At 38.3% G+C, this 11,887-nt stretch overlaps 1 protein-coding gene across 1 annotated transcript; it reads right to left on the bottom strand.

The window, feature by feature from the left end:
- Positions 1-354: 354 nt before the first annotated feature.
- Positions 355-11,433, bottom strand: LOC148955740 (5-cytosine rRNA methyltransferase NSUN4-like). Its single transcript, XM_089108328.1, has 2 exons — positions 11,267-11,433; positions 355-504 (listed from the first exon to the last, which is right to left on the bottom strand). The coding sequence occupies exons 1-2, from the start codon at positions 11,416-11,418 to the stop codon at positions 357-359; spliced, it is 300 nt and encodes a 99-aa protein (XP_088964454.1). The 5' UTR covers positions 11,419-11,433; the 3' UTR covers positions 355-356.
- Positions 11,434-11,887: the final 454 nt, after the last annotated feature.

Below are 11,887 nucleotides of genomic sequence, written 5' to 3'. Positions count from 1 at the left end.
CAAGAGTTGTGATTATTTCTGGATTCACAGGCAAAAAAGTAAAAAAAAAAGAGACTTGTCACAGATAAAAGTTAAAACCATTACGGGCATAAGTTGAATACTTTTTAACACCTCCAGTTGAGTTGATTTTCAGTTCAGCGGTGAGTGAAATAAGCATACTACGGTAGTTTTCCTGTCGTTAATTTTCTTCTGCCGCGTAAAATTTTTGTCTAGAACCACGTCTCACCCATCGAATCTTAAAGTAAATCTCTAATAATTGATCATGTTGAAGCATCGGCTAAAGAGTGGATGTATTTTCCAAATTTGCCCCAACACGTGTTTACTCACAAATACGAATGATTAGGACAAAACAAATCTTATATAATACGTTTTATTCTTGAAAAATACATTGGACCGAAATTATTACCAATGTTAGGTAACACTAGCTGACCAAATTTAGGTCTAATTTTTCCTACGGCAAACTTAAATACGGACGAGAATTGTTCGGCCATGCTTGAGAGATCCCTAAAAAATAAGGAAAAATCAACATTTAATTTAGCATCAGTAACAAGTTTATTCCAATCAGGTTTCATACAATACATTTTAAATTTTTAATCAATTATTTATGAATGGCGAAAAGATGTACATACCCCTTGGTACCATAGTATAGGCTATAGCCTATAGCTTCTAATATCTACTTAAATTCTATAATACACACCTCTAACACTTAAAAAAAAACAAATATTTAATTTAACAATACTTGAAAAACAATTCAGTAACCACTGGGGACCAAATACTGGTGAATCGCCAAATTACCAGAATCAAGCTAAGTTTTTTTTAATAATGTCGTAAAACCGATTTTAGTAGCAGTCCAGAGAGGTCATACTTATATCCGCGATGAGGTCAAGTAGGTGCTATTATTTAGTCTAATACCAAGAAACATAATTTTTTTTTATATATAAATATAACATCAGCAGTCAGGTTTTCATATAACAAGCTTGTTTCAAAAATAAAATATTTTCTAACAAAAATATACATTTTCTGATATATTCATAAAAGTTGAGTCATGGGCAACTTTCGTTTTTATCAGAAATTTAGTTTCACTTCATTAAATAGGAATATTATATCAGTTCGTTATGCATTTGCTAATATTATGCATGAACTTCTCCCATCTTTCTGGACGTTTATCAATTCATTCCTTGTAAAATCTGGTTGGTTTGGAATGGGAGAAATGCTCGAAGGAAGAAATATTGCCTTTAAAAAGTTGTCTTCGAAGTTAGAAGGACTCATGTCCTCGTTTCATGTTTACGTAAGGTCGTATCTTCAGAACAGAATTTTGCAAACCAATTTTTCACTGGCGTACCAGCCCAATCAGTTCTTGGTCGTATACAAAGTGTATTTTTTCACCAGTCACCTGAGTGAAATTCCCTTGTTGAAATTCTCAAAGCTGTTGAAGACGCAGTTTTTGACCCTCCATTTCGGAGGTTAAAAAAAAACAGTTGAATTTAATATGTACCATATAAATAGTTGGCCAGAGACTAAGTGAACTGTGATTTATATGTAAATATAAGGTACACCAATGGGGAATTTATCCAAAATATTGAATTTTTCTAACCTTTAAATGAATATTTCGGCTCTACATATAAATGCCAGCCTCAGCAAAGCACACATAAAAAAAAAAGTTACAATAAAACACGGTCATCGCCTTTTTAAAAATTAAAACAGTCACAGAACCATCACTTAAAGGAAGTTCAACCAGGATTCCAAGACTCTTCCTGGTTGAACTTTCTTGAAGCTATAATTCTAGGAATTTTCAATTTTTTGAGTTTAGTTTTTAAAGTTTTAAAAATAAATATACAGTCTTCTTTCTAATCTTTCCATTTCAAACAAAGTAAAAAAAAAAAAATAATACTTGAAAGATAAATGCACTACAATTTATTACTAGGTAAATTAATTGAGTAAATTAATGTTGTTTGTTTAGTTTTTCCGGTTAATGTTTTTTGAATAAGGTATATGCGATAATCTTGCGAAGTGACTTATTTCCTTTCATATGTGGAATATTCGTATATTGCTCAATTATATAGAAGATTTGATTTTGATAATCTCGTTCTAAAGAAAATATTTCAAAATATCTTATTGAGTAGATGAGAAAAGCGCTTACATTATTTGTTGTTTAGTTTTTGTTTGTTTGTTTAGTTTTTCTGCTTAATGATATTAGAAAAAGAATATTTTTGTTTGATGATATTTTTGTCACATTCTTTGTGATATTTTTATCAAATAATTAATTTCTTAAATCCCCATATTGACCGTTTATAGCCTCTGGCATGTTGACAGTACGGGAATAAGTGTATGTATTGTTTTTTTATTTGGTCATAAAAAAAACAATATCATAAAAAATACAATAAAAAAACAATGCAAAAAAATAATATCATAAAAAACAATCATAAAAAAACAAATAAATCAAATCAAGTCAAGTATGGAAATAAGAGGAGAGGCATAAACGAGGAGGGGCAGACACAAGTAAGAATGTTGAACAAACAAACAAAAAACAGTTCAGCATCACATTTTTCTTAAACTCATTCATAATAATAAAGGCAAAGATTGGAAAAATAATTCGATTGAGATTAGTGTTGCCAATTTTACTGAAGATAACTGTGATATTATTGGATCCAATTTGGCAGTTAATAGTGCTTGTTATGCCTGTAAGACCTGCCAATTTTTTCCGAAGTTCCATGAAGCCTTTTAAGCTTTCTTGCCATCTATCCAGTTTTTGCACCTCTTAGAAAATCAGAAATAATACAAAATATAAACATTATAACGCAGAATTGTAGGCCAAAATATCTTGATTCATTTATGAGTATTTTCCATTCGGATTTGGCAGTTAATGCACCATGTTCGACCCAAAGAAAATAGCACACCAAAGAAATAAATTAATAGTATAAAAAGAAATGCAGCAAGACGTAGAAATAAGACAGGAGACGAGCTGAATTAGTGAGAAGTTTAGAAACAAAAGAGATCAAAATTGCACGATACCCATTTGTATGGGTATTAGTAGAAGATGGGTATTTTGATGGAAACTAATCGAGGGAATATGGATCTGGTTGGATTAATAAGCCCAAAACTCTTGTGTTCGGTAATTAATTAATGTGGAACTTGTCAAAACCTAAACAAAGACCATAGCCCTCGTTCTACGCGCCAGCGCCAGGTTACACTACCAGTACCCGCCAGTATTATCCTTAGAAAGGTTTAAAATCTTAGAAAACATCCAAGTATTTTTGGATACAACCTGACATTCTGGATAACTACGCAGATTATTTTGTTGTTATATTCATTTCTAGTATTATGAAAAAGTTAGGGCAAAGTTTACCTTTGCCCAGTTATGGGTAAATAGTCAGCGAGCAGAAAGCTGTGAGGGCGGAGTACTCTCAATATGGAGGAAATTGGCCACCTGCAAAGGGCAGAGAGGAGTGGCTTGCCGCTGTCCTACAATAGCCATGAAACCTTCTTCTTTTAAATGTTATGGATGAGTTGAAAACAAAAGAGACAAAACCGCGCTACCGCGTCCGGGGTAACCGACGGAAGGCAAGATATAATAGCGAATGATATTGTTACCGCGTACGGGGGAGCCGACGATCTGACGACTTCAGACGAAGATATGCGAACTCGGCAGTTGATGACGAATCCCATTGAGGATGATAGCACTTTACCAGGAGAAACCCCTATTCTGACCCAGAAGGCCCCGTTCTACCTGGGGACTTTGAATGTACGAACTTTGGCAAAGACTGAGAAACTAGAGCTAATTGTCAAAGAGCTCGAGAGGTACAGATGAGACGTTACTGGCCTCTCGGAAACTAACTTACCTGGTTCAGGAGAACAAGGATGCGGTGACATCATACTTTCGTACTCTGGTAGATCTGATGACAAATACCCACAAGGCGTTGGCTTTCTCCTGACACGCAAAGCGAAGTACACACTCATAGCCATAAAGTTAGTCTCAGAGCGCCTTATGATGATTCGGCTGCGAGTGAAAGTACAAAATATCACCGTCATCCATGTGTACGCCCCCGACTCCTCAAGACCTGATGAAGAAGTTGACACCTTCTATCAACAACTTCAGTCTCTAACTGATGAAGCCCCAAAGAAAGATCTCCTCGTAGTAATGGGTGACTTCAATGCTTCAATGTCTTAGGCAGATTCGGTCTTGGGAGGCGAAACGCACGTGGCGAGCGTCTACTTGAGCTCTGCAGGGATAATGATCTCTTTATTACGAAATCAATGTTCAAACATAGAAAGAGAACAAAGACAACTTGGATATCCCCAGATGGAAAAACGACAAATCTGATCGATTATGTCCTCATCGCAAAACGGTGGAAGTCATCTGTCACAAATACCACTGCCTTGCCTGGAGGAGACTTCGATTCAAATCATGTCCTTGTAATGAGCACATTGGCAAAACTTAGACTCAAAACCCTTCCTGTAAAGAAAATAAGATCCCAAGATTCCGCACCAATAAACTGAAAGAAGCCACCACACGCACCATTTTCCTGCAGTCACTAGAAGAAAGTCTTGATCCTGTACTTGAGTCACTCCCGTCAACCATAACCCCTGACATCTTAGATGCCCTAGTTGAGAAACTGAACACAGGCCTCAAAGATAGAGCTAACGAAGTCTTAGGCCACAAACCTAAAACAGAGAAGTCCTGGATCACAGATGAGATTCTAGATCCTTATGACCAAAAGCGACCGGTTTGCAAAAAGCAGGACCGATAAAGTAGGGACAGGTATAAGCGGATACAGCGGACGGTAAACAAAAAGATTCGGAAAGCCCTCAGAGATTACATACGGGAGAAGTGCGAGTCCTGCGGAAAGGATTTCAAATCAGGAAACAGCCACGGAATGTACAAAACAGTCAAAGAACTCTCCACGAAAAAGTCCACCATCGCTGCTAGCGTCCTGGAAAAGGGCGGTAAGCTTCTCAGTGACAGCGAGACTATTAAAGACAGATGGAAAAGCCACTTCGAAGAGACACTGAATCCACTTCTTACCTGCAACCCTACTGTGCTATCAGGGTTCCCCAAGTTGGCATGCGACCCTAGCCCCCACCCCCACCTTTACTTAGTGAAGTAGAAGAGGCCATTCACAGTCTCAAGAACAATAAAGCCCCAGGACCTGATGGTATCCCTTCCAAGCTACTTAAAGTCGGGTCTGCTCTGTAAGAGGACCTACTACATAAAATGGCTGTCGCCGTGTGGTCAACAGGCCATTTACCAAAAGCATGGGCGAAGGCAGTCATTGTACTGCTCCAAAAGAAAGGCCCTAAAAACGACTGTGAGAATTACCGGCCCATAAGCCTTACAAGTCACACAGCTAAAGTTATAACAAGGATCCTTCTATACCGAATCAGAGCCATAACAGACCACATAATCAGAGACAATCAGGCTGGTTTTTGCCCTGGACGGTCTACCATCGACCAGATCTTTATAGTGAGGCAACTCGCAGAAAGGTACCTTGAATCTGGTAAAGAAATCCTCGAACTATTCATTGATTTTAAGCCGGCCTTCGATCTAGTATGGGGATTTGAACTTTGGCATATACTAGCCCACTATGGCGTTCCTAAGAATATAGTCAATATAGTCAAAAATAAGTATGACAATTACAGTAGCTGTGTTTAGACCCCAGAAGGCCAAACAGAAGAGTTTGCTACAACTTCGGGCGTGCTACAAGGCTGCATACTTTCACCGCAGCTTTTCAAGCTCTTTTTTACATGCCATACTGTCCCTGCTTGTCATACTGAGAACAATGTAGGAGTGACCGTTAACGGTACAAACATCGATACCCTAGCTTATGCTGACCACCTCGACAAGATAGCAGAAACTGAGTCCAGTATACAAGCCCTAGCCTCTGAACTTGAAACAGCCGCAAATAGTTTTGGTATGTTCATAAATCAAAGAAGACCAAAGCGATGCGCACCACAAAAGACCCGAACCCATCCCTGTTCATGTCGTAGTAAGTGGCGAAGAAGTCAAATCGGTGACCAAGTTCGTGTACCTAGGGAGCCTAATATTATCAGAGGGCAACTGCCACAACAACTGAAAACAACTGACATAAAACGAAGACTTGCCCTCGGAAGTGCAAGCTTCAAGAGGCTACTTCCCCTTTTTAAAAATAAACACCTATCTATGCAACAGAAACTTCGACTTCTCGACTATCTAATCATACCTGTTGCCATGTACGCCAGCGAAACGTGGACACTGAAGGTCGAAGATAAACGCCGAATTTTGGCTTTAGAGACAAAATGCCTCCAACGCATTGCCGGAATCACATACCAAGACAGAGTCTCGAACGAAGACTTTCGGAAGCAGCTGAAGCGAGAAACTACTATTCTCCAAAAAGAGTGCCTGCAGCAACTTAAGTGGCTGGGCCACATACAGCGAACAGAGAACTCGCGCCCGCCATAAGTTGCCTTCGAAGGAAGGGTCCACGGTAGCCGCGCACCTGGAAGACCTAGGAAGAGATGGCGCGACAACTTCGGAAGTGACCTCTTATGCCTTCTGAGACAAGCTGACGACCGGGCTTTGTACAGGAAACTGATCCAGGAACGTGTGAAGAAGACGGCCCCAACGCGACTCTTGAGGATTTCCGGGACATAAGTCAGTAACTAAGTCACGTTTACCAAGAGAACAAGGACCAAGTACAACAAAATTTACATTAATACAACTAGTATACCTCTGTAGCTCTTTTGCAACTCTTTTATTATCGACCAATGTAAAATAAAAGTGAACAAATTAAAAGAGATACTAGATAATTATGAGTACTATTTATTGATTATGCTATAATTAGCTACACAACGTTGTCGGGTGTTTTCTTTTCTCTCTCAGAGATTAACTTATGGTTCCTAGTTTAAAGCAGCAGACTTCAAAATACAAAAAAAAATTCGTCCCGTGGAGCCATTTTAGGTCTATTTCTAAGACCCCAATTAAAAACCCCAATTTCCCAAGATTTTTCTTTTGGTTGTTTTAAAATTTTGAAGTTTCAACTTTACAAGAATGCTGAATCTTAGAAATAAATAACAGAAACAAAGTGAAAACATTCGTATGTTTTACAAGGGGCATAAACTTTAGTAATAATAATAATTATAATTTATTTATAACCTGCTAATAACATAAGAGAAAAGCAGAGTATAAAGAAAAAAGAAAGGAAAAAAGTCAATATAACCCAAATACAAAAACTCTACAAATGATCAAAAAGACAGATGAGCTCGTGATATGGCCCGAGCTTGCCAAGGGCTGACTTTAGCAGTATAATGTGAAGTAGCTCAAGATTATTGGTCACATCAGATGAGCAGTAATTATGAATAAGTTTTCGGTTCCGAGTACGTGAAGGCAAAAAAAGTATGAACTTAAGCCATCAGAAGTAATACGAGCGCAGGGGCATAACATCCTGGAATTTTAGCATGCATGATCGACAAAAGTTGAAAATAATTTGCATAAAGCTTTCCGGTTAAATTTTTCCCTATTTGCTTCAATTTTAAAATATACAACCTGAATCTTTTTTTTTAGAATCATCCAAAAGCTTATTACGCATGCTCACAATGCTGGAGCAAATAGAAATACCAAGCTATTTCAAAGAACAAACAATAGGAATAGTGAAATCAGAACATTCAAGGGGGATGACGGTGCGTGGGAGTTAAAAACATAAATACTTGCACTATTCTATATTTAAAGTTACACCAATTTGACTAAATGAATCACAAACAGTTTCAACCATTTCAGAAAACGAAGACTGCGATCGGCTAATCAATAAAATCTCATTCACGTAAGCTAATATGAAATATCAGATATTCCATAGTAATAAGTTAACCAAGTCAAAGCTAAGGTGGAGGCTATACACATTTGAAATATGTGGGGCAAAACTCCTCGTTGGCGCACAACGCACTGAACGGAGATACATTCAACTGGGTTTACTTAAAGCCGCAAGTACACAGGTTCATACCAATACCTCAAAACAAAAATAACTGAAAAATTCGTCCTATTAGAAAAAAGTGAAAATAAACCTTGAGTTTGATGAATCTCAGTACCGCGAGAGATGAATCTCAGTACCACGTTCAGCAGATTCATTCAGAATTTTCGCTAGAGCCCGATCAGCATGAGCACAGCCAATGCCACGCTGGAAACCAAGCTGATTTTTACCATTTTTTTTGCAACACAAGTTAACGAAGGAACAAGAACATACTAAAAAACTTTACTAATTGTACATGCCACAGTTATAGGCCGGTACGATTTGCAGGCATTAGGGTCCTTCCCACAATTTAAGATTGACGATACCGAACCCCAGAAAAAATTATCCGGAACGACGACCAGAAGACGCCATACACCCCTGGAGGAGGATCTGCAAGTGTCGCATGAGCGGAACCGAATCAGTATTCATGTGTTTTATTGAAATACCATCAATGTCCAAAGAGTTTGATTTGAAATTATTTTTAGGATAATTAACACACGATAACGTAACAAGAGTACCATCAGCCTGGACAATTTGTCGAAGGAAAACATTATCTAATAGCTTCGTAAAGAACAAATGAACCTTATAATTTGCATTTGCAAAAAAATAGAAGAATAATGAGAGACCCATCTGTTAGCCGGAATAGTGCACAAATGGTCACTGGAGTTAAACTTTGCATTATCAACAACGCTATTCCACTCACATTTATGCTTAGGAAAAACAATAACACTACATCGCCACTGGCGAAGCCGCTTCTTAAAGGCCACTTTCGTCTTTTGTTTAATATCAAAAAGATTTCCGGGCATAGGTGTACCACATGCAACTGAGATCCTAATCTAAATTTCGGCCTGGTTTTTAACTCTTTTAATCTCAGGGTCAATGCTCCAAACGGATTTTCGCGTACCGACATGAAACTTTTCAAAAGGCACTACAGCTTTTTTGGCGACTTTTAGACCACAGATGATACTATGATAATAGATATTTAAATCTCAAACTTTATTGGGAAAACAAGCACTGAGCTGGTGTAAATGGTAAGGAGCTTTCAGTGACGACAAAATGGAAGCAAGCATAACCAGCTGAACACTCCAATTGGCCTTTATCCAATTCCGTCGATAAAACCATTTAGACTGTCTTTCTGCTGTTGGCAATCACTAATTTAAATAATGGTAGACGATCAGAGATTGTCTACATCACTGGCAACCTCATTCACCAAAACCTGTGAAGCGGCTATACCAGAAACACAAATACAATGATCAATGTTGATTTTCGAACCAGATTCATGATATAGGAAAAAGGTAAATTCTTGGGCAAAATCTGGAAGGCGTCCGGTAAAGCATTCAATAAAGTGTCACTACGAGGACAACTACCGGTGACTTCACAGTTAAAACCACCGAGAATCACCTAGCTAAGACCTTTTGAAGTAACGCTGGAGATCAGGTCTCCCAACTTCTTACAAACTATGCTGAAAAACGAAAAAGATCTAGTGTCTCTTTTATCATAAGGTAAGTAACAGTTGATGAAAATGGCATTTCCAATGCGAACAGCCAGTAGATGACTATCTGAATAGAACTGGGACGCAATTATCATATCCTTCACTATGCATGCTAGGCCGTCACAGGTCCGCCCTTTAATCGATCGAGCATGTGTAATAAATGATTTAAGGACACTACTTCGACGCAGGAGTTACTGCTAGCGGCTGTGAACAAATGTTCTTGAAGAAAAACAATAGCATAATTGAGCATCAAATTTTCAAGAATGATATCCTTATATTTGGTGCCATTAATGTTAAACGACACTAGCAACAGATCTCGGGCATTTATGATATCCTACATATACTTTGTTTTTGCACAGCAATATAACGTAATTTTGGGCGCCGTAGGCTATATGAGGCAAGGTCTCCACCGCAGTTTGCACATAAGGGGTTACAAGAGCACGGTGATTCTCTAGCTGATTCTCTGTGAGCCAGCTCACAGAGCATATTTGGGACGGAACTGCGACAATTCACCATTAAATAGTAAAGAGAGCGGCACTTACTACAATATCTAGAGACTCTTAAGAACCTGTGAATAGAAATAATCTTGTACCTGACTGTCACGCCATCTCTTATTGCTAATTCGAGCAAGCGAGCATCAACAAATCTGAGCTTAGCAGTACAAGACCTGCCAAATCTCACAGCCTCCTCGACTCCTGGCCACTCTTTAAACAGAAACACATAGAAGTCAGCGTCGACATTGGCAGCAAAGACAAGGTGCTTACGAGCGGATACTTTTGTAGTATAATTTTCCAATATGTTTGGCAGTGCATCGGAAAAATCTTTGGCGACAGTTTATCCAGCTTGACCACTAATTTGTCACGGGTCGCCTAGACACTCGTGATTTACCCACGGCCAGGAAGACTATCAACTAACTGCTTACGCCTTGCTGGATTGCTCACTTCAGCAGGTACTTGTTTACTATAACAGTAACATCATCAGAGAGAACAGCATTCACAGCTGTATCTAAAGGAAGCTTAGGAAAGTGTTCATTGTAAGAAATCAACTGAACCGAAGTGACATTAAGTATTTGCTCACCTGCATTAACTTTAGTTGAATGGCGAGAGTAAGCCACAGCTAGAATGTAGGGCATATCGGTCGGGCAGCAAATTTCTAAATCGGAGACTTTGGCACTATTGGCATCACCTTTGCAGAAAAGGTCCAAAATGTCTTTCAGATTTTAGTTGTGCGTTAGTTCCGACCTCCTTAGAGGCCGACTCATTCGGCAAAGTCTTTCTCCAAAGATTACACTCCGCTCTGTAAATACTAACGCTATAAAAGAAAAGTCCGAATCATAACGGATAATATCATCCTCATAAATTCCCACGTGAGAATTCATTCGCACAAAATTCTGCACAGGGAATTATCATTTCACCATGATTGTCCGTTTCTCGCATGGCTGAGATCATTATAACATACTATAATTTTCAACGTACCCCAAATTCTGCAAGTGAGAAATATTATAGACGACACTGTTTCACTTCCAAGTAAGCAACATAAATTAGTAATAATCTACTATTGCCACTCCAGAAAAATAAATCAGTTATTTTCAAAAAATATAAACAAGCAAATTTCACTTGCGTGCATGTATAATCGTAAGATGGGTTTAAGGTAGCCCGAATAAGTGTCCACATATTCGATATAACAATAAGTCCAACGAAATCGATGTTATTCAAATTGAAAATTTTCTTCTTAATGCTCATCAAACAAACTTACTAAAAAAACTATGAACTAATGAACAGAAAAAAATACGACTTACTCTACTTCACAAACAATACCATGTTCTTCTTCTAATCCCTTAAGAGTCATATGAACAACCCCGTCATTCTGTAATGGGGAAAGTGTACACGTCGAATACACTATTGTACCACCAGGCTTACACGCTCTCACGGATGACCTATGGATTTCCATTCATTAATTAGTTTCACATTAATTTATTCATTATGGTAATGAATTTACTCCATTAATTAATTACAATTATAGCCATACTAGCCGAGTGGTTAGCACGTTAGACCTGAAATTCTGTGTTCGCAAAGACAGGGGTTGGACTCCTGGTATCACTGGTTATTTGGTTTGGAGCGGGGGTCAGCGGTGAGACTCTGCAATTTCAGTCAGAGTCGACCCAGCTCCAAATAAATACCTGGAGGGAAAACACGGGAAGCGTCGGATGATTTGCGCCCAACCAAGCATTGCACTCCCGACCGAAGACTGAGAATAAGGAGATCAGTACCTAAACTACGCAGACAATGGGTCAGTATGCAAAAATGTATCTTATGTGTTTGAATTAATTAAAATTAATTAAGTACGGCCATTAATTAATCTCAGTGACAAACCTCACCATTAATTAATTCATTACTGTATTTGTTTCTAATTTTTATTT

Source organism: Artemia sp. Qi Xiang Cuo, chromosome 2 (assembly GCF_049724085.1).
Source record: "Artemia sp. Qi Xiang Cuo chromosome 2, ASM4972408v1, whole genome shotgun sequence".
NCBI lineage: Eukaryota > Metazoa > Arthropoda > Branchiopoda > Anostraca > Artemiidae > Artemia > Artemia sp. Qi Xiang Cuo.
This window is presented reverse-complemented; position numbering and strand designations above follow the sequence as displayed.